The sequence below is a fragment of the Cucumis melo genome, chromosome 5 (genome assembly GCF_025177605.1).
Source record: "Cucumis melo cultivar AY chromosome 5, USDA_Cmelo_AY_1.0, whole genome shotgun sequence".
NCBI classification, from domain to species: domain Eukaryota; kingdom Viridiplantae; phylum Streptophyta; class Magnoliopsida; order Cucurbitales; family Cucurbitaceae; genus Cucumis; species Cucumis melo.
Window position 1 is genome coordinate 22816961 of NC_066861.1, and position 22271 is coordinate 22839231.

The following is a 22271-nucleotide window of genomic DNA, read 5'->3' on the forward strand; positions in this document are numbered from 1 at the left end:
GCTTGTTTACAATGTAAAGGTTGTCCTTTCCCTCGAAAGAGAAATCCCATCATTAAGAATGGCAGTGCAAGAGGGGTTGACTACTGAAGACAATGTCAAGTTACGTCTTCAAGAGTTAGGCTCACTTGATGAAAAGCGATTAGAAGCTCAGCAAGCATTGGAATGTTACCAAGTGAGAATGTTTAAAGCTTTTGATAAGTACGTTAAACCTCGCTCCTTTCAGATTGGTGATTTAGGACTTGTTGTAAGAAGACCGATCATCACAACGAGGCATACATGAAATAAGTTCACACCTAAATGAGATGGACCTTACATTGTCAAAAAAGTTTACACAAATGGCGCATACAAGATTGTTGATCAAGGTGGATTAAAAATTGGCCCAATCAACGACAAGTTCCTCAAGAAATTTTATGCTTAACGTTATTGTCTAGTAAAAAAAACAAATCAATTGAATTACGTTATGACTTGATCCCTATGTTATAAAAAGGGTAAGTAGGCAGCTTAAGGTTCACTTTAAGTTCAGTCACACGTAAAAAAAAAAAAAACAATCATGTTTCATTGTCATCTCATATATAAATTGCAAAATAAATATAAATGTAGCCACACTAGAATAAAAAAAATCTTTTGCATTATCATTCAACAAATTTTTTTTTATACATTTACAAGGATTGCAACAAAAGAAAATGGGGCAAATGAGGCATAAATCAAAGCTTCCATGCTCCTGGGAACCGTAGCCAGTGCCTCAATCACTTCTTCAGTAATAACAGGGTGCTTTCAAGGGTGTTAACTTCATCTTGGAGCTTGGCAACTTCTAGTTCTTGCTGGTTTATGGCCTCTTCTTTCTCACAAGATAAGATCGACAGTTGTTCAGACTCAACATTTATCCTCTAAAGTCTTCTTTTCAGTTCCTTCTTTTCTAAAGATAACTGCGTGGCTCTTTCTTGAATAACTTTGGCATCCCCTCGTACTTGTTCCATCAAAGTTAAAGCTTCCTTGATGGCAGATGTCCTCTCGTCTAATTGACGAGCTTTATCTGTTGACAACAACTGTGCAAAATATGAAAATTACACATCGTTGAAATTGTCCCTCTTAAGATAGCTATTTAAATACTCTTCAAGAGGAATCAAGCCATCTGCATGGATCTTTTCAATCTCCGAGAGAACCGTTACTATTTCTAGCCTAAGTCTTGGGATATATTCAAAAGAAGTTCACATGATCTTATATTGAATATCCTCCAACATATATAAGGCTGTTTTCTTGAAGAAGTTTGAAACAATATTTTCATCAACTCACTGAGAAGGTTTAGGGTTTCTCGTAGTCTGTCTATTAGAAGTGTCTAAAAACGATTCAGAAAACTTAAGGGGAGCAGGTGTCGAGCTGACCTTCTGTAAGGGTGCTTTAGGACAGGCATCTCCTTTGGATGAAGGACTCCCAATGTCTTTTCCTACCACTATCATCTTGCCTCGATGAATCTCCTCGAGAAGAGTAGATGGACGTAAGGACTGTTTGGCTGGTTTAGAGGCAGGAGTCTTCGAGGTACCAACTTTCTCAATGGTCGAATCAACTGCTCTATAAGGCCTTCAAGATGATGGTTCAAAGGTGACTGCAGAAGTAAACAATTAATAAGTCATTTGTGAAGAAGATGAACAAAAAAAAATTTAAGAAAGGAAAATGTGCAAACCAGTGGTGGAACATCAGGGACTCCCAAAGCACTTGAAACCCTTCCGTCGAGATCATCACTTGATACCTTCGCTTTCTTCAAAGGTCTCTTCCAATGACGATCACTTTTGATGCTTTCACTCTCATCTTTATGCTCCTTTATCTCCTCCTCGAGAGCAGCATCCATCGCCTCAACCAAGTAAATTTCTTTATCATTCAAGTTGCTCCCTCGGTTCTTAGACAGTTTGGGTTGTGAAAGGGGAGGAATGACACTACTCACCAAATGGTGTCTGTTATCCTCAAAATAGGTATCGTGCCTCGAGGCCCACCAGCCTATAAATTTTTGTGTCACATGCTTGCAAGGCTCTAACGAATGGACGGACAAGTATAACTCAGATAAAGTGTTACGCCTCGTACATATTCTCCAGTGATATAATATCACTAGTACAAATTTGGGTTTTAACGACACTAGTAATCAAAATATTGTGTCGTTAAAAATAAAAAAATGGTGGGGTGAAAGTAAATGTGTCGTTAAAAATGACAAATGCGAAATTTTTTATGACACGGTTTTTGCGTCATTATTTAATTTTTCTTGATATAAATTTTGCGTTGTAAGAATAAACTCCAGCAATTTTTTTGATCTAATGGAAGGGTAATCTTCTAAAGGTTAGAGGTCGTAGATATAATATTTTGTCATTTATTTATTATTTATTTATTTGCTTTTTTATTTTATTTATCTACTTTATTTTGAAAGTGGATTTGAATTTGAATTTAACCATTTGTTTTTTTAAAACAAAAAAATGAATATCACATCTCCTTCGTACTTATTTTCCCTCAACTCACCGAATTTTCTCTCCTAAGATTTTTTTCCTCTGCCTCTTCAGACTCTTCCACCTCCTCCACTCTTAAAACATGGTACTGCTCCCTCTGTCCTATAAAAACATATAAAAACAAAGGAGAATTTCTTTTTGAGAGGGTATGTTAGATTGAGATCAATTGGAAGGGTTGGAAAAAAAAGCTAAGGAAACTATTATGTCAAATTAGTCTTTTAACTTTTTTCCTCCATTTCCTTTCCCTTTTGAGACTGTGATAAATTATAACGGTGTATTTTTTTCCAAATATAAACGATCGTGTAGCAAAATCTAAACGATTGTGTTACCAAATCTAAGAATCGTATAGCCAAATCTAAACGATCGTATATCAAATTTTAAATAAAATTGGTTTAGATTTAGGGTAGTCAAATGTAAACGATTGTGTAACCAAATCTAAACGAATCTAAACGATCGTGTAACCCAATTATTTAAACGATCGTGTAACAAATAGTCAAAAGCACATTGTTGACGAGGTATTTTTGGTATTTTACATGTTGGGCCTTTGGGCTTTTTATATTTTCGGAATTATTCTATACAGTGTAAATACTTTGCCACTTTTTTATATTTTTGAAAAGACGCCTATTTTATTTCCAATATATTATTTTATATTATTTCCAATTTATTTTTTATATTATTTTATATAATTTTCAATATATTATTTTATATTATTTCCAATACATTATTTTATATTATTTTCTATATTTTATTTTCAATATTTTATTTCCAGTATATTATTTTATTTGGTGGGGTTGTAAAATTGTAAAATTTGTAAATATTGCTTCTACGATAATATTAATGTTGAAAAGAAAACAAGAAAAATTGATTTGGATCTTTCTTATATGTAGCAAGTAATACAAACAACATTTGATTATGTACCCATTTTTATGAAATATTGTAATATAATAAATTATTTGTTTTTAATTTTTATAAAAAAAAACTGATTGGCACATTAATTTGGTAGGACACATTTCAATTTATTATACTAAATTAAATTTCAATACAGTTGCAACTGTAAAGCGAATTTCGGATGAGCTTTGTTTGCTTGATTAAATTTTTGGGATGAGCATTATTTCCTTCACTAAATTTTTGGGATGAACATTATTTCTTTAGTTAAATTATTTTTAGTAAACTTGGATTTGGGATGGCCATATTATAGGTTCTGAATATATAAACAAATTTAGTAATAATTGATTTATGTAATGACAAATTTGGCAATAATTAATTTTTGTATCCGTAAATTTAGTAATAATTAATTTTTGTGATTGCATTCCAAAAGTAATAATCAAAGAGTATGGTAATTTAGAGAAGTATGATAAAAGAAAGTGTCCATGCAAAATAAAATAAAATATATGAAAAAGTTTACGATTGAACATTACCTCTTATTGAAATAATAAAAAAAAAATTAAGATTCAACCAAAAAAATAATAATAATATGGTTATTTTAGAATTTAAAAATTAAATAAAGTTGTTAAATTCCTAAAACATATATTAGGAAGGTTATAATAGGGGTTGCTGTACCTCTACACGTCAAAATTAATTACACAATTCCATAAAACAAATTAATTACATTGAAGAGACTCTGATAAGAACGCAAGTATTAAAATAATTACAAATTAATTATTGTAATTCAAATATCTGCATTCTAAATAGTCTTAATATTAACTTTTTAAAATATAAACACAATTCAACAACCACAAATTGTACACACAATTATACAAGATTCGTATGTATGTGTGTGAGTGTGTTTTATTAAAATAATATTGTTTGAAAAACTTATTAAAAAAAATAATGCACTTTAGAAATAATTTTTAAAAAACCAGAAGATCATTAAACACTTGATCAATATTTAAGAAAAAAATAAATTAAACGTTAAGAAGTGGGCGAGTCTCGTTTATTTTTCAATGTCTTTCCTTTTTTTTAATCATTTTCTTTAATTTAAAAAAATGAAATTTTTAAATTTTAATTATTATATATATTTTAAAAAACCTTAATTATATTACAAATACTATTAATATAAAAAGATGACCATAACCACACGTCAATCTATTTATTATCCAACACTCGTACCATCTGTCAAGTAAACATGATGGTCTCTTAGTGACCATATAAATTGCCTATAAAAGAAAATTTGATTTGGATCTTTCTTATATGTTGTAAGAAGTAATACAAACAACATTTGATTTTATAATGTACCCATTTTTATGAAATATTGCAAATATATAAATTTTTGTTTTTAATTTTTATAAAAAGGAAAAAAGAAAAGATTGGCCCATTAATTTGGTAGAACACACTCCAATTTATTATACTATATTAAATTTCAACACAGTTGCAACTGTAAAGCGGATTTTGGATGAGCTTTATTTCCTTCATTACATTTTTGGGATTAACATTATTTCTTTTAATTAAATTATTTTAGTAAACTTGGATTTGGGATGGCCATTCTGAATATATAAACAAACTTAATAATCATTGATTTATGTAATGACAAATTTGGTAATAATTAATTTTTGTAACCACAAATTTGGTAATAATTAATTTTTGTAACCACAAATTTAGTAATAATTAATTTTTGTAACCACATATTTAGTAATAAATGACTTTTGTGATTGCATTCCAAAAGTAATAATTAAAGAGTATGGTAGTTTAGAGAAGTGTGATAAAAGAAAGTGTGCATACAAAATAAAATAAAAGATGAATCTCTTACACCTAGAATGATTGTGCAAGACACCGAAGTTTTGCTAGCATATTGTTCAACACTCTGACACTTACAAAAAATGCAAAATGTATGAAAAAGATTTCATATATGTAATTAATAGATTTCTAATATTTTAAACCTAAAAACAACTTTCAGAAATTGTAATTTGTGTCTAAGATTCCAAAATTCAAAACTACTACTAAAATTGTTTTAAATATTAAAAACAGCTATTAAATCTCGAAATATATGAAAAAGTTTACGATTGGACATAACATCGTATTGAAATAATAAAAAAAAGTTAGAGATTCAACCAAAAAATATAATAATATGGTTATTTTAGAATTAAAATAATTAAATAAAGTTGTTAAATTCCTAAAACATATATTAGAAAGGTTGGTTGCTATACCTCTACACGTCAAAATTAATTACACAAATTAATTACATTTGAGACACTCTAATAAGAACGCAAGTATTGAAATAATTACAGTCATCAAATGTAGGTATTTTGGTATTTTACAAAATAACATGCACGTCACACGTGCATATTGCAAAAAATACTAAATGGTTTTACCATTTTTTCAAAATAACCCCTAAAAACATTGTTATATCTCTTATTATCCTTTATTTTATTTATTTAGATTTTAGTCCGTAGCCATTTGAATTTTGTTTTTTTTTATATAATTAAAATTAAGGGTGTTATGGCTTTAGGTTGAAAAGAGTTGAGTGAACTATAATAACTCTCTCAACACCCTAGTAAATTAAGGGTATAAATAAAGGTGATAAGGATTACTACTAATTTGATACTGAAAAACTATTTAAATTCTAGCGGCTAAAATATTTAAATATTTAAACAAAATTTAAATAAAAAATATAAATAAAGCAACATTTTAAAATTATAAAATTTGTAAATATTGCTCTATAATAATATTAACGTTCAAAACAAAAAGGAAAATTCGATTTGAATCTTTCTTTATACATATTTTTACGAAATATTGCAAATATATAAATCTATTGTTTCTAATATTTATAAAAAGAAAAAAAGAAGATTGATTCATCCATTTATTTGGTAAGACATATTTCTATTGTAAACTCAATTGTACACTCAATTCATGTAATATTCACATACATATGCACGTACATACGTACCTACTTACCTACCTACATACCTACATGCATAAAATAAATGTATGTACTGTCCTATAATAATATAATTTTGACAAGAAAAACGAAAAATATGCTTCGATTTAGATCTTTTTTGGTTCATAAGTAGTACAAACAACATTTGATTATGTACCCATTTTTATATAAATTGCAAATATATAAACATTTTGTGTTAATTTTTATAAAAAGATAAAACTTACACTAACTAATAAATGGTAGAAATGATCAAACATATTGATGGATTCACTTGGTAAGGCATCTTTACCTTTCTCTCTCTTGGCTACTATAAATATGATCATCCTTACTCTTATCTTTCATCACTTTCAAACAATCTCACTCTTATCTTTCACCACTTTCAAACAATCTCATTCTCAAGTGTTTTCGTTATCATCCAAGCAATTTCCATCATCATTCAAGCAATGGAGTCTTTCAACATCCTGTTTCTATTGGTAATCAACAATACACAATAATTTTCTTCTTCTTCGTTTCATTATAACCTCAATCTCACTGTTGTTTTTTTTTTTTTTTTTGAACTATAGATCACTATTATTGGTATTGGGCATAGTTTGGCCCTCACTACTATCTCTCCAAAATTATATTGGGAGTCTATGCTTCCTACCACTCCACTGCCAAAAGCAATTCTTGCTCTTCTTCAACCAGGTGCATTTTTTTCTAAAAAAAAATGTTTTAATAAGTAATATTGATTTGATGGGTAACCATGCCTTGCAGATTTCTTTTTCTCCCCGAAGAGTCACAACGGAAGCCCATCTCTTTATATTGAGGAAAATGCTGGTCAAAAATATGCGTATGTCGATCATCCTCATTCACAAAACAGTAATGTTTCAAGCATCTTCTTCTTAGACAATATGTTATCTATTGGTTCAACATATAACTTGTATTTTCTAAATATTTCATCAAAAAATTCCCCTTTCTTGGTGCGAGTGGCTGCAAACAAATATCCCTTTTCTTCGAACAAACTATTAGACATCCTTGCCAGATTCTCAATAAAACCCAATACCGACGAAGCAAAATTGATAGAAAACACAATTATGGATTGTGAAGTTCCTCCTATCAAGGGGGAAGAAAGGTATTGTGCAACGTCATTAGAGAGCATGGTGGATGTGGTGATCATGAAGATGGGGAAGGAAGTTAAGGTAATGTCAGCTACAGTGGAGGACGGAATGAACCCAACGTATTCACAAGTTTCAACGGTGGTGGAGAAGTCGAAGGTAAACAACCTTCTTTGCCATAAGGAAACATACCCATATGCCGTGTTTTATTGCCATTCAAATCGGGGAACGCGAGTCTATGAGGTTGGTTTTATTGATAAGGATGGAAAGAGGGCCAATGTTTTGGCAGTTTGCCATAACGACACCTCCGGTTGGGATCCAAAACATTTTGCTTTCAAATATCTGAAGGTGAAACCGGGTGGAGCTACAATATGCCATTTTCTTCCTCCATATGATTTGGCTTTCTTTGTATAAAGTCATCACAACTGTGATCAGTGGCCTAACCTATCTTGACTCCAAATAATTATTGTTTGACGTCTGTTTGTTTTCAAAGGTGTGTCCATCCTAGCTAATATGATCTATGGTTGTATTTGGTTTGTTTGTATTTTTGTCCTTCTGTCCCTTTTAAAGTTTGTATCGTTTTTATTATTATATCAATGAGAAGTATTTCTTGTTTGAAAGTGTTTGATTGGAAGAACTAACCTCCTAATTTTGACCAAGAGAAGTAACTACAGGATTTGTACTCACTAATGCTTTTTCGCACATCTTTATAGCTTTATGAACATCTCTCAAGTGACCCCACTTAGGTTGCCTAGCCAATCCTCTGTCATAGAAGATAAAACAACTACCATATAAAAAGGCAGTAGCTTGTAATGAATTTGGGTGTGAATCTATATCCATATAATTTTTGTTTTTCATTTTTATGATTGGAGTTCACAACTTGAGTATAAGTTCATAACAAACTTCATTCTTTATGCACAATTTCAATTTTGAAGATGTAATAGCCAAGTCTTGATGTGAAATCCAGAATTCTCAAGCAATTGAACATAATCAAAATTGAAATCATAACTCAAAAAGGCAATAAGTAATGTATCATTGGCCACTGTCAAGAATGAAGAGATAATTAAAGAGAGGAAAAGAAAACAAATGGCCACCAAAAGCTTCAAATTTGGTTTCACTTTTATTAGTTACGCATTCCACCTCTTTAAATTTTGATGGCATCCTAATTAAAAGAAAATAAAATAAAATAACTATATTAATTAGAAATTGAACCGAGTGTTATATGTATTAGACAGATGTGAAATAAGTTTCATATTCAAAGACTCAATAAGAACTGACCATTGGTGTGTTTGTCTTTTTCAGATATATTCTATGTTTGTACATCATTGAAGTCTTCTACCAAGCATGTTTGTCTTATATTACTCAAATTTAGGAAAGAAAGAAAGAGGTTGAGTGTGGTACAGCCGATCAGGCAACCCCACATACAAATGTGACAAGGCTTTTAGAGTACATATTGTTATATTGTTAGATTTTATCTTGTTCCACCTCAATTGTTATATTGTTAGATTTTATCTTGTTCCACCACATTGTTAGCTAGCTCTTACAAGGGATTTTATTAACCGTATGCAGACTTTATTTGGTGTTCTCTTACTTGCATATTTTTCTAGTTTGGATGTTCTCTATAATGGAGGTACAGATGTGATTACTTATGAATTCGTGGATACTTGAGAAAATGAAGAACTTGTCCAAGGAGAACATCTATGTCCTGAGCGACAAGCAAACTTATATTCAAGTCAGTATCAATTTCACAACATCCTGTGATATTATTACCTTTAACGATAAAGATCGATATTTTATGTTTTTTCTTTTCTTTTTTTTTTTCCACCAAGACATGAAGACAACAGATAAAGATTGTAGTACATACAATATATATATATATATATATATATATATATATATATATTAACAAACTAATATGCACATATTTACAAAGACTAAAAACTAGAAAAATAATGCAGCTCGAATTGTACCTTTGAAAACAATAAATTTATAAAGATATAATAACAAAAATAAAAGAAATAAAAATGGAATTTTGAATATGGAACAAATATGCATTGTATTGAAATAACCGATGTATACAAACACGGTGAGTTTAATAAATGAAAAAAATAGATTAAGGAGGTATTTGGGGCATTGAGTTGGTTGTTATAACTAATAAATATTGTAGCTTGTGAGTTATAATATAGTCCATGTTTCGAGTGTAGGCTATTTTATTGTGTGGGCAGAAAATAGTAAAACTATGTAAGAAAGAGATAAATAGAGGACTAGTAGGAAAGAATAAACATTGTAACCGAAATTTGAATTGGTAAAACTACATTTAATTGTAGGTTATAATAGTTGAAAATACCAAAAAAAATATATATAATTGGAGCCCAAATATAGAGTGAGTGATATATATCGACCCACTTAAAATTGGTAACCCAAACACTTATCCTATGGCAGATCATGTGATTAGCAGTTTGCGTCCGCTTATCTCCCTAATCAAAAGTAATGAATTTAATGTTTGTTCCTTTAATTGTGGCTCCCATTAATTTACTAAAAATGACTTTCGCATGGATGAATCACATAATGAAGATAGGATACAAAAGACCGTTGACAAAGAATGATGTATGGAAATTGGATATATGGGACCAACTGAAACATCATTCAATCGATGTGTTTGTTTACCTCTCCCACTCAACAACAACAACAGCAGCTTTAGTTTTCGTTCGAAGAAGCTTTTAGTTTCTTATATATTACTTATACTTTTTCTAGTCTTTTTTATGGCATCTTTTTCTTCTTCTCTTAATTTAAAAGAAACGTGCAATTATTTTAGGAATATGTTTGTTTTGTAATAATAACCTCGAGTTTAGGCTCACGAGTACTCAACAATAGAATGGTCATATTGGTCGTAGTTCATGACTTCAACCCACTTTATCTTTGAACACAACTTGACGCACTTGGGAAGTCTTCAATTTAACCCTCGGGTTCTTTTTTACCGGTCTTGTCCAACTACTAACAAATGTAGTTTTGATACTATGTTAAATTACAAATTGTGACCCAAAATTTTAGATGATGAGTTACGGTGAAATTTGATTACATCAACAACTTAATTAACACAAAATCTCCCTCAAAATCAAGGATTTTAGTCAAGAATCTGAACATTAGGAATGAAAGAGGAATGCAGTAGCATATAGAATTGAAGGAATAATAGGCTTTTAAGTAGCGGTTGCTTATAAACTTCGATTCTCAATTATTAAAGTAGAGGTTGCTTATAAACTTGGATTCTCAATTATTAATTAGGAAAGATTTAGAGGTATAGCCTTCACTATGCTGATTTTCATATATATCTCATTATCATATACTACATCTACCCTAATTAATTTTCAAAATTCTAACTCTTTACTATAATGTATTTGTTTCGATATATACTGTATTATATACACAGTAATGTATCATTATATGCAATGAGTTTTTTAAGTATATATTATTTTTTTCAATATTTTTGTATGTAATTAGCTTTTTATAGTATATTTAACTACTTTTTAGTAAGATGTTATGTGGTGTATTCGTGATAACTTTTTTAATTATATAGTTTCTTACCTTGTAACTTTTTTTCAATATATACTGTTATATTCGCTATAAATTTTTTTAATTACATAATTTCCCATCTTGAAACTTTTTTTAATTCCATAATTTCCAATCTTATAACTTTTCTTCAATATAGATTGTGCTATATTCAGTATATGTAAACCCTCAAGCTTGGTCGTCCATTTGAAAATAAATTGTTGATAAAAAAATATTTATTTTAGATGTGATTCTATATTTTTCTCAAAAATATATTTTTCATTTTTTTAAACCATCATAATTATTATGGGTTTATGAGACAATTGAGCACGACATTTTTTAAAAATCTTAGCACATTAGGCTATTTATGAAAAAATAGTGAATTTAGATTAGACCATTGTAACATTCATTCTTTGGGGTATGATAAATTTAGCAATGAAATTATCCTCCAAATTTAATCTAGCTAATTGATAGGGTCATGTTATCATAATGAAACTTCTTTGAAATTTTAGCAGCTGGAAGTGAATTGTGTGTATCTTAAATGAATTATTGAATGTTTTCTATAGTTTTATTTAGCATATATATACTACAAAATACAACTAGTTTTAATTTGTACCTCATTCTTTATGTCTTTATGGTTAACGTTCATTCTTTGGAAGGTAATACACAATCTTATCCCTCAACATATAAATAAATAGAACATTTAGAAAAAAAAAATTGGGAATGGCAAATACTTAAGAAATTTTTTGCTTTATATTTAGCGTTATTAATATATTTTATTATATTACTACTCCTATTTGACTAATAAGTTGGGACTTGTAGATTCTCAATTTGTGGGACCTGTCATTTTGAATAAACTTCTAGAGGTTGGTTAATTCCCATTTTTGTTTTTGTTTTTTTTTTTTTTTCTCTTTTGTAATTAACATCTCAATAGGTAGGTTTATTTTCACTTTTGAATGAATGCATCTTTCACACCATTTAAATTGATTTTGAATTATTAAAAACATTTTTGAAATTGACAAAAACCATTTTTAATATTTTAATATTACTCCAAAAAACATGTTGTCAATTATGTTCCTAAGATTCAAGCAGCTCAACACTCAAATTCGAAATTGGGCTTAAAACAAGAACTCCAACTCTGAGGCTGAAAAGAAGAAATGGATCAAAGAAATTGATGATATTGATAAGCTTGAAAAGGAAAATAACTAAAAGGATGTGAATAGCTCTCGTCGGCTTGCTCTCAAATCTAATCTTAGTAATCAATTCCACAAAGAAGCTCAGATCTGGGCCCAAAGATGCAAAATCTTATGGCTTGTTGATGGTGATGAGAATACGCCCTTTTTTCATAAAATACGTAATGCTAGGAAAAGAAGAAGCTCCATTTCTAGCATACATAATAATTTCGGTGAAATTTGTAACACAAACAATTCCATTGAGAAAGTGTCTGTTAATCGTTTCTCTAATATCTACTCTGAAAACAAATAGGTGGCTTGGCTGATTAACAACTTGAAATGGTCTCCTATCTCTAACTATTTACGGATTATCAATTGGTGGTGTTAATGAGACTTATATTGCTCAAAAAAATAAATGTTGCAAACGTGGGAATTACCTATTAGCCTATTAGCCTCACTGTTGCTCTCTATAAGCTTATGGCTAAAAATTATGGCAAACAGACTAGAAGAAACTCTCCCTCATTCCATCTCTGGTTATCAAATAGCTTTCATCAAGAAAGACAAACACGGATGCTATTCTCATTGCACATGATGCCATTGATTATTGGAAAATGAAAAACGTGAAAGGTTATGTTATAAAGCTTGATATTGAAAAGGATTTTAACAAAATTCAATGGGGTTTCATCGACTACTTTCTATTGAAGAAAAATTGTTCCAATCAGTGGAGATCTTAGATGCAGTCATGTCTTAGCAATGTGCACTACTATGTCCTTATTAATGGAAGACCTAGAGGGAGAATCAAACCTTCAAAAAGTACTATTCGTCAAGGTGACCTCTTTCCTCATTTATATGTCCTTGTCATGGATTATTTTAGTAGAATTTTATTACACTTGCAAAGGCAGGATAAAATCAAGGGTGTTTTCATCAATGATGGATGTAATCTCACACATATTTTATTTGCTGATGATATCCTCATATTTGTGGAAGATAATGAAGATTATATATCCAACCTTAAGAATGCTATTTTCCTCATTGAAGAAGCTTCGGGGCTCAATATTAATCTTTCAAAATCATCCTTATCACCTATAAATGTGGATTCTAATAGAGTTGATGAGATAGCAAATAGTTGGGGGATCCAAAAAAAGTACCTGTCCATCAATTATCTTGGTGTTCCATTGGGTGGCAAATCATCCTCTGCTCATTTCTAGGATAATATTACTGAGAAAATCCACAAAAAGTTGAATAGTTGGAAATACTCTTATCTTTCCAAGGGAGGGAAGTTGAACTCTTTTTCACTCAACTCTAATCAGCCTTCCTACATATAAGTTGTCTGTTTTCAAAGCCCCCATTGACATTTGTATATCAATTGAGAAATTGTGGCTTAATTTTCTTTGGAAAAATCGTAGCGAGGACAAGCTCACGCATCTCCTGAGATGGTCAAAAATTACTACTCCAAAAGAAAATGGAGGTTTAGGTATTCATAAATTGGTGGACACAAATTTCTTTCTCTGTAAATGGCTACGGAGATTCTAAAAATAGTCCCCCTCTGGAAAAGAGTTATGCTTGCAAAATATACACAATCTGCTATTCATGAAATTCTTACGATTGCAAAACATAGTTCTTTGAAACTCTTGGAGGAATATTGTAAAAGATATTGATTAGTTCAATTCTCATATTAAATGGCAAGTTAACAATGGGGAAGTCCCACTTTTTGGAAAGGCAACTGGAATATCGATGGCCCTTTTATCTTTGAAATATCCAAGATTATTTGCTCTCTCCACTATTCTGGATGGCTCAATAAAAGATGCTTGGAACTCTGTTTCCTTTGATTGGGATTTTCTTCTTAGGAGACCCTTGGGCAGCATTGAACCTCAACAATGGGAGGAAATTAAACATTCACTCGCCCAAATGAAGAGAGAGGCAAAGATACTCCCATCTGGAAATTAAACTCAAATGGCAGCTTCTCTATTGCTTCTATTAAAAGATATATTATCAACATTGATCAAGACCCTCTTTCAAATTATAGCAATGGCATTTTCAACCAGCTCTGAAAATCAAAAGGTCCCAAAAATGTAGATTTTTCATTTGATCTCTTATTCACAAATGCTTAAACACTGTTGAGGTTCTTCAAAGAAAAATCTCAAGTCTTCATCAGAATCCAAACTAGTGTATCCTATGCCAAAACAGCTCCGACGACCTTGACCATATTTTCATTAGCTGTCGTATTCCACAAGTGTTTTGGGCAAAGGTTGAAAGTCTCCTATTATGCAAAGTGCAGCACCACAGTGTCTCCACTATGTGCTCTGAATGTGCGATATGAATCAAAAAAACAAAAAGGGTATCATCAAATTCAATACCATCTCGACTGTGCTATGGGATATTTGGTTGGAGAGAAACAATTGTATTTTCAATGAAAAGGACAGCTCTACAATCAATCTTTGGGTGGATATTTACGCTCTTTCGGGTTTTTAGGCCAGTAGATCATCGCTATTTTCAAATTATAGTGCTACTTCTATTGCTCTCAATCTTAATGCTTTTTAGTTTCTTGTATCGCTTGGTCTTACCTCTAGCCCTCCAACTGTTGTTGTTGTTGGTCCTCTTCCTTACTTCTCTTGTTTTCGTCTCATATATTAATGAAGTGTGAATGATGAAGGTGCTAAGGGGGTGTCCACCTAGTGGAGATGGTCAGTATCTTTTCTAAATTTTTTTTTTTTTTAAATTTGCATATGTGCAGTGCATGCGACGTGGAGATCCACGTGGAATTGGTTACATTTATGCCTTCTCAATATTTGTAGGAGTGGTATGACCCAAATCCTCTTTCTTATTTTGGCCACATTTATGTGAATGAATTTGTAGGTTGCCTTTTTAATTATATTCGGTTGTTTTAATTTAACCCTCATGGTTTTTCTTGTTCAACCATAAACAAACTTTTTAATGATTAAACTTTTTAATGGGTGATTTAAAAGGAAGTGGGATATTTATATGAGACTACCACCTTTCTATAATTTGAAATGGAACTGGTAGTTAAGAAAGTTTCCTAATATATGTGCCTTCAAACAGTTGCCAAAAGAGCTTGTTTTGAAGGCTTTATAATATTATGTTTCTTTTCTGGGATAGCTATTTGGAGTGTTATGTGAAGCACAATATCTTCAGAATGTGATGCATGTTGGTTTTCGATTGAGATCAATGTTGGTAATTAATTTTTTTTCACTCGTGCCTTATTTGATCTTTTAGCTAATTCGAATGCTTTGAATAGTAAATGCTTTTGTTTTCTTTAGTTTAGTTTGATTGTAGTTTAAGCATTAGTCTGTTTTGATATACTTGTAGTTTGCGTCTATTTTTCGTAAATCAATGAGGTAGACCTGTGAGGATAGAAAGAAATTTAGTACCGGAAAGATAACCAACTTTGAGGTACATCCTCCTCATCCCCCCCCCCCCCCCCAAAAAAAAGAATCATTTAAAAATAATGATTATACTAACAGAGATATTCTCATACCTTCACGACCTTCCAGATTGGTATTTTCTTCTTCGATAAGTTTGAACGACCTACAAAAGAATATTAAACTGTTACCTACTTAAAGTAGTGACATACAGAAATAAGGACTAATTAGTTGATTGAGGACTAATTTCCAAGTCTAGTATCGAATCAAAAACATTAAAACAAAAACATCACGGAAAATCTTCAAAGAATGTAATACAAAAGGTTATTAGTCATTTACCAATGCTCGAACTTGACGTGAAATTGAATCCCCAAAGTCTCTATAGTCAGAAATACGCTTTAACTGACGTGTTTAGTTTGTGCTCTAGCTTCTTTCGTATCGGTTAATTATAGGATCCACCAACTAAGAAAAGTGGAAGAATAGAATAAGCAAAGAGAAGAGATTGAAATGGAAAACTTCTGGTTCAGAAAATGTTATACAACATTGTATCATACAACAAAAATAGAAATAACCTTCTCTGTCTCATTTGATCTAAAAGTTGGTGCGTGGTAGCAATTGAAATAACAACATTGTATCATATAACTGGTATGTCAATCCTCCTTGTGCCCCTAGCTTTTCTTGAAACATTAGACTGGACAAATGCAATAAATCAATTTATTTAAAGACACCAATTTTTTGTGAAGTACACTGAAAGAGATGAGAGACAAATTTCCAGGGAAAGAAAAGTTGGAAGATAAGAAACATAATATGATCTAAGATAGTATTGGCATGTCTCCCGAGAGAGAGAGGTAGGGAGGGAGGGGGGAGAGAGAGTATAGGCATTTCCAAAATATAGAATCAACAGCAAATCCATATTTCTGATGCATATAAAGCTTTTTGAGTACTGAAAGGAATCTCTTCAATACCTCTGAATGGGAAGAATCAACAAACTCGGTCTCCATCTTCTCTGTGTTCGAGTGAGTAGCATCTCTCCTAGGAATTTGTTGATCTATAGTATCCTCTATAATCTAAATTCATAGTTCATATAAATACTTAGAAATTTCTAGTAAACAGTGGGAAGTCTGACGGAAATATTACTTACTGTAGCTGATTCAACAGTAGTGATGCCATTCATAGTTAATTGAACTCTGACTTTAACCCTTGAATTCGAGTTGTTTGAGCCTTGGAAAGGAAAAATCTACATCTCAAATGACTTAACATTTAACAATCAATTCCAATCCAACCTAAGAAAAATTAAAAAAGAAACAGAAACAGGTTAACACACTCTCTCGAGTAGTTTCTGAACACTGCAGCAGTTGAAAAGCCTTCCGACTCGACAAGAACTACTTCAATGATAACAATAATAAATAAAAAAGATTAAAAGTGAACATACTGTAAAGCAACCAATTTTTGAAGACATGCCAGGAGGTAGTTCATCCGGGTTACTATAGACTGCTTCCAAGTGGAATAAACTATTGCGCTGGAATGATAGAATTTTAGTACTTGGAATGTGCTGGCCTTTGGGAATTAGTACGTTATTTATTCCTAAGCAAATTAGGCCTGCATCTGATGAGAAGCCAATTGAGAATGGAAATGAATCTTGCACCTGTGTTCCATCAACCATATACCATTTAGCATCCATGCAACTAACAAGCCCAGAAGAAGGAACATGTCAATTAAGTAGATGAAGAAAACACATAATTACAAGTTGCAAAATCGCCTAAATCATGTTATACAATAACATGAAATATCACATTGCACCCATTTCTAAAGAAAAATAATCGAACGGTTTCTCTTCGGGTCAACAAATTTATTAAGGTCAATGTTGGTAAAAGGAGTAGGATCCAAGAACCCTGCTTTGTCCAAGTACATTACACCCAAGAACCAAAAAGAAGCTAGAAGAAGAAAAGGAAAACAAGCAGAACCATGAGAGTTTTGTGTTTTATCCAGATCCAGTCATTGGCATTAAAGATTCAAGTTCATGCTAGGAATATAATCTTTTCTTAACTCCCCATTAAATGCCTAGCTAATGCAAGTTATAAAACCCCAAGGGAAGTGTATTTGAGAAATCTGGGTATCAAACGATACAATAGAGACTTGAGTATTTGATAGACCTCCAATAATATTCCAGTATTCCAGTATAGCAGAAGAAATAAGGTGTGGTGGGAGTGGCAATATTGTAATAAAAGACTTTTAATAGTAAGTTTGTTAGAAGTCTGTTATGTTAGAGGGAGGTCGGTGTTAGCTAGTATAAATAGAGTGTTTGGGCAGGAAATGTTTCTCGTGAAGTTTTGAGAGTTTAGTGGGCTTGTTCTTCCTGAGAGGAGAAGACAAGAGATTTCTTGTAATTGAATTGAGTTTCACTCAATTCAATCTATATTGTAATCGATTTCATTCTATCAATACAATTCAGAAATTATTTTCGAATAGTTCAGTATCTACCATATTGGTATCAGAGAAAGATCGATCCGAAAAGGAGAAGTGACGATGGTGTAGACAAGAATCGAAGAGAAGATGGAATTAAGGAGTTGAGTAAGATGTCGGTAATCGAAGCAACGTTGATCGAACTTACAAAGAGTATGGAATTGAAGAAGCAACAGTAGGCCATATTGTCGTACATGGAAGCAAATGCGAAAGAGAATGAAGCAACTTCTAGTCGAGAAATCAGAGAAACCAGCACAGAGAGAAAGGCCGATACAGACAAAATTTCAGGAGATCGAAGTAAGTTCAAGAAAGTAGAAATGTCGGTCTTCACCGGCGACGATCTCGATTCCAGGCTTTTCTACGCGGAAAGGTATTTTCAAATACATAAGCTATATGACTCTCAGACAATGTTAGTTTCTACGATTAGTTTTGATGGACCTACATTTAATTGGTATCGCTCGCAAGAGGAGAGGGAGAAATTTGTGAGCTAGTCCAATTTGAAAAAGAGACTACTAGTAAGATTTAGATCTACTAGAGAGGGGTCCATTTGTGGCCGATTCTTGAGAATCCAGCAGGAAACTACAGTAGAAGAATATAGGAATTTGTTCGATAAGCTGGTAGCTCCTTTGTCGGATTTACCAGAAAGAGTCGTAGAAGAAACTTTTGTACTTGAATATTACCATGGAGACAAGCAGAAGCGACTTTTTGTAGACCGAAAGGTTTAGCCGAAATGACGTTGATCGCTCAGTTGGTGAAAAACAGAGAGATTATTAAAGGCGAAGCAAATTTGAATGGATTCGCTGGCAAGAAATATCCTCCGCAAGCTGCAGCAAATGCGAAGTCTACAACTAATCAATCCATCAACGATAACAAAGGAAACACTTCGTTTCCAATAAGAACCATTACACTAAGGAGTCCAAATACAGGAGAAGTGCGCAAGGAAGGAACTTCTAAGCGATTACCTGATGTAGAATATCAATTAAGAAGAGAAAAAGGACTCTGTTTCAGGTGTAATGAGAAATATTCGGCTGATCATGAGTGCAAAATGAAAGAGCAAAGGAAACTCAGAATGTTTGTGATCAATAGTAACAATGAAGAACTTGAAATTGTTGAAGAAGTTGAAGCTGAGAGTATAGAATTGAGGATGGTAGAGGTGAAAAATAACACTACAGCCTGTGTGGAATTATCGATCAACTCTGTGGTTGGTGTGAATGATCCGGGAGGTTGTAATCTTGATTGACTGTGGTGCCACACATAATTTTGTGCCTGAAAAATTGGTAAAGTCTTTACAATTACCAATTAAAGAGACTGCTCATTATGGTGTAATACTTGGTTCAGGCACGGCTATCAAAGGAAAGGGAGTATGTGAGTCTTTGGAGGTAAAATTGAATGAGTGGGAAGTAAAAGAGGATTTTCTACTGCTAGAACTTGGAGGGGTAGACATCATCCTTGGTATGCAATGGCTTTATTCGCTAGGGGTGACAATGGTAGACTGGAAGAATTTCATATTAACCTTCTATGATCATGGAAAACAAATTTGTACCAAAGGTGATTCGAGCCTTACTAAGGCAAGAGTAAGTCTGAAAAATTTGTTGAAGACTTGGGAGGATCAAGATCATGGTTATTTGATTGAATGTAGATCACTTGAGTTGATTGAACTGAATGGACTAACTGCCGAAGAAACAACAGAATCTAAAGAAACAGAGGAAAGAATTGCTCCTATGTTGAATCAGTACAATGATGTCTTTGAGTGGCCAAAGAAACTTCCGCCCAGAAAGAGTATAGAACATCATATACACCTTAAAAAGGGTACTAACCCTGTAAATGTCAGGCCATACCGTTATGCATACCATCAAAAGGAAGAAATGAAAAAACTGGTTGGGGAGATGTTAGGCTCGAGAGTCATAAGACCGGTTTTGTGTAGATTACCGAGCCCTGAACAATGTCACGGTTCCAGATAAATTTCCAATCCCTGTAGTGGAAGAATTATTTGATGAATTGGGAGGAACATCGTTATTTACTAAGATTGATCTGAAGACTGGCTATCATTAGATCAGAATGGCAGATGAAGATGTGGAAAAGACTGCTTTCCGGACACATGAAGGCCATTATGAGTTTCTAGTAATGCCCTTTGGGCTAACTAATGCTCCGGCTACCTTCCAATCATTGATGAAATCTATTATAAAAAGATACTGTGCTGAATGCTTGGTAATGTCAACAGAATAGGCCTCTGTGCCCGTCTCCAGTAGGATTATTGCTGCCATTGGAGATTCCTACACAAGTTTGGAGTGACATATCCATGGACTTTGTGGATGGTCTACCTAAGGCGACTGGTTTCGAGGTTAAATTTGTAGTAGTAGATCGACTGAGTAAATATGGCCATTTCCTGTCATTAAAACATCCATATTTTGCAAAATCAGTAGCTGAATTGTTTGTCAAGGAGGTAGTTCGACTTCATGGATTTCCCACATCCATTGTATCGGATAGAGATAAGGTGTTTCTTAGCAATTTTTGGAGGAAAATGTTTTGTGGAACAAGATTGAATTGAAGTTCTGCGTATCACCCTCAATCCAACGGTCAAATGGAAGTGGTGAATAGAGGAGTTGAGGTATATTTGCGATGCTTTTGCAGTGAAAAGCCTAAGGAGTGGATTAAGTGGTTACCATGGGCCAAGTATTGGTATAATACCACTTTCCATAGGGCTTTAGGCATGACGCCTTTTCAAGTAGTTTATGGGCGAAAACCTCCATCTTTGCTTTATTATGGTGATCAGGTAACATCTAATGCTACCTTGGATGAACAGTTGAGAGAAAGAAACATGGTACTACTGTCTCTAAGAGAACACTTAAGGCTTGCACAAGATCAGATGAAAAAATATGCTGATCAAAAGAGGTGACATGTGGAATATGAAGTTGGGGATCCTGTCTTTTTGAAGATAAGACCACACCATCAACTGTCTTTAAGGAGGAAGAGGAATGAGAATCTTTTTTCTAAGTATTTCGGACCTTATAAAATCCTTGAAAGGATTGGTCCGTCCAGTGGCCTATAAACTAGAGTTACGGGGGAATCCCCTGTCTTTCACTTACAGAGCTGGAGGCAGATATTCACCACAATATTCAAAAAGAAGAGAAACGATAGATCAGGTAAAAGAAACACACTTGACTCTAGGATCAAACAACATACATAAACAGTCGTACAGATCCAAAGTAGTGCTACCATCAAATAATCTCCAAATTGTTAATTTCAAGTAATTTGGTATTAACAAACAATTGTAATATAGCGGTCAAACAAAAAATTTAAATGTAATTAACAAACGTATGTCCTTGATTAAACTATCAGATTCATGGTCATTAATTAGAATGCTATTCTTTCACACATACAGCCCTAGCAAACCACAACAAAATTCATCAAAAAGAAAAGGGGGGATTCGTTAAGTGCCTAATAGATGCAGGAAATGAAGTTGCATTGCATTGAGTGCCACGAAAAATCAAATTTGCTAAATGCGGATAAAAAGAATTCACGTAATGGTCGCTCGATCTAATCAATAGAGAAACATGAGATGAGAAACATGAAAACCCACCTGAGGACAGCCAGTCAGAAGGTAACGGCGGCAGGAAACAGCTCCGGAGATGGAAAAATGTATGAGAGAAAGAGAGAGAAGTTTTCGTCGGGGGGGGGAATCTAGGGAGGGAAGAGAGTCTTCTGTTTCACATTCCATTGGTTGGGCGACGATTTCGGGGAAATTATATATCGGTACATCATAAGGCGTGGAGCGTGAGACGGAACGAGCGAGCGGCGGACGAACGAAGATCGGAGCGTGAGAAAATCGGGGAAGAAGACGGAAAGATTGGACGAACGAAGACGGAAAGATCGGAGAAAATCGTAGAAGAAGGGAGAATATTGGGTGAGGGGGAGTTCGGGATTTCTTTAGAAATCGAGTAATAGGAAAAATCTGGGAAAGTTAAAAGAAGCAAAAAATTATTTTTTTAGAAGAAATTGAAAATATATATTCCTTCACATTTAAAAAAATATAAAATAATTATAATAGAAATAAATTGCTTAAATCAATATTTAATCTAATAATAATAGAAATAAATTGCTTAAATCAATTAAAATATAAGTGTAACGCTCCAAAGTAAGTTAATTTTAAATTTAATTAGCTTAAGTTTAATTTGAATCATGTTGAAATTATTTTGGGTGTTAATTGAGTTATTTTGTAGAAATTATGGCTAATTAAATAATTGTTGGAATAA

The 22271-nt window shown here is 32.6% G+C and overlaps 2 protein-coding genes across 9 annotated transcripts; both read right to left on the reverse strand.

Annotated features, from left to right (window-relative positions):
* Window positions 1–620: 620 nt before the first annotated feature.
* Window positions 621–2132, reverse strand: LOC127149515 (uncharacterized). Its single transcript, XM_051085279.1, has 2 exons — window positions 1682–2132; window positions 621–1603 (listed from the first exon to the last, which is right to left on the reverse strand). Exons 1-2 carry the CDS (start codon window positions 1844–1846, stop codon window positions 1454–1456), a joined length of 315 nt encoding a protein of 104 aa, XP_050941236.1. The 5' UTR covers window positions 1847–2132; the 3' UTR covers window positions 621–1453.
* Window positions 2133–6276: 4144 nt separating this feature from the next.
* On the reverse strand, window positions 6277–21983 carry LOC127149514 (heat shock 70 kDa protein 16-like). 8 transcript variants are annotated; one of them, XR_007821191.1, is made up of 8 exons: window positions 21599–21983; window positions 16988–17200; window positions 16697–16838; window positions 16521–16622; window positions 16128–16246; window positions 15895–16017; window positions 15672–15721; window positions 6277–8218 (listed from the first exon to the last, which is right to left on the reverse strand). XR_007821191.1 is itself a non-coding variant. In XM_051085277.1 (8 exons), exons 1-5 carry the CDS (start codon window positions 21734–21736, stop codon window positions 16190–16192), a joined length of 606 nt encoding a protein of 201 aa, XP_050941234.1. In that variant the 5' UTR covers window positions 21737–21983; the 3' UTR covers window positions 6277–7176; window positions 15672–15721; window positions 15895–16017; window positions 16128–16189. The 8 variants fall into 8 exon arrangements, 2 of the variants coding, with proteins under 2 accessions (XP_050941234.1, XP_050941235.1); XM_051085277.1 differs by having other exon boundaries at window positions 6277–7176; window positions 16697–16792; XM_051085278.1 differs by lacking the exon at window positions 6277–8218 and adding an exon at window positions 8245–8619 and having other exon boundaries at window positions 16697–16792.
* Between the last annotated feature and the right edge of the window lie 288 nt (window positions 21984–22271).

What these genes read in the sequence shown, in the direction of transcription:
- LOC127149515 (XM_051085279.1), bottom strand. Translation starts at nt 1,846, where the DNA reads ATGGATGCTGCTCTCGAGGAGGAGATAAAGGAGCATAAAGATGAGAGT. An exon ending in TCCCTGATGTTCCACCACTG is followed by an intron (nt 1,604 to 1,681) that starts GTTTGCACATTT and finishes TTACTTCTGCAG; the next exon opens with TCACCTTTGAACCATCATCT.
- LOC127149514 (XM_051085277.1), bottom strand. Translation starts at nt 21,736, where the DNA reads ATGGAATGTGAAACAGAAGACTCTCTTCCCTCCCTAGATTCCCCCCCC. An exon ending in TTCTGACTGGCTGTCCTCAG is followed by an intron (nt 17,201 to 21,598) that starts GTGGGTTTTCAT and finishes GATGGAACACAG; the next exon opens with GTGCAAGATTCATTTCCATT. An exon ending in CTACTGTTGAATCAGCTACA is followed by an intron (nt 16,623 to 16,696) that starts GTAAGTAATATT and finishes CTATGAATTTAG; the next exon opens with ATTATAGAGGATACTATAGA.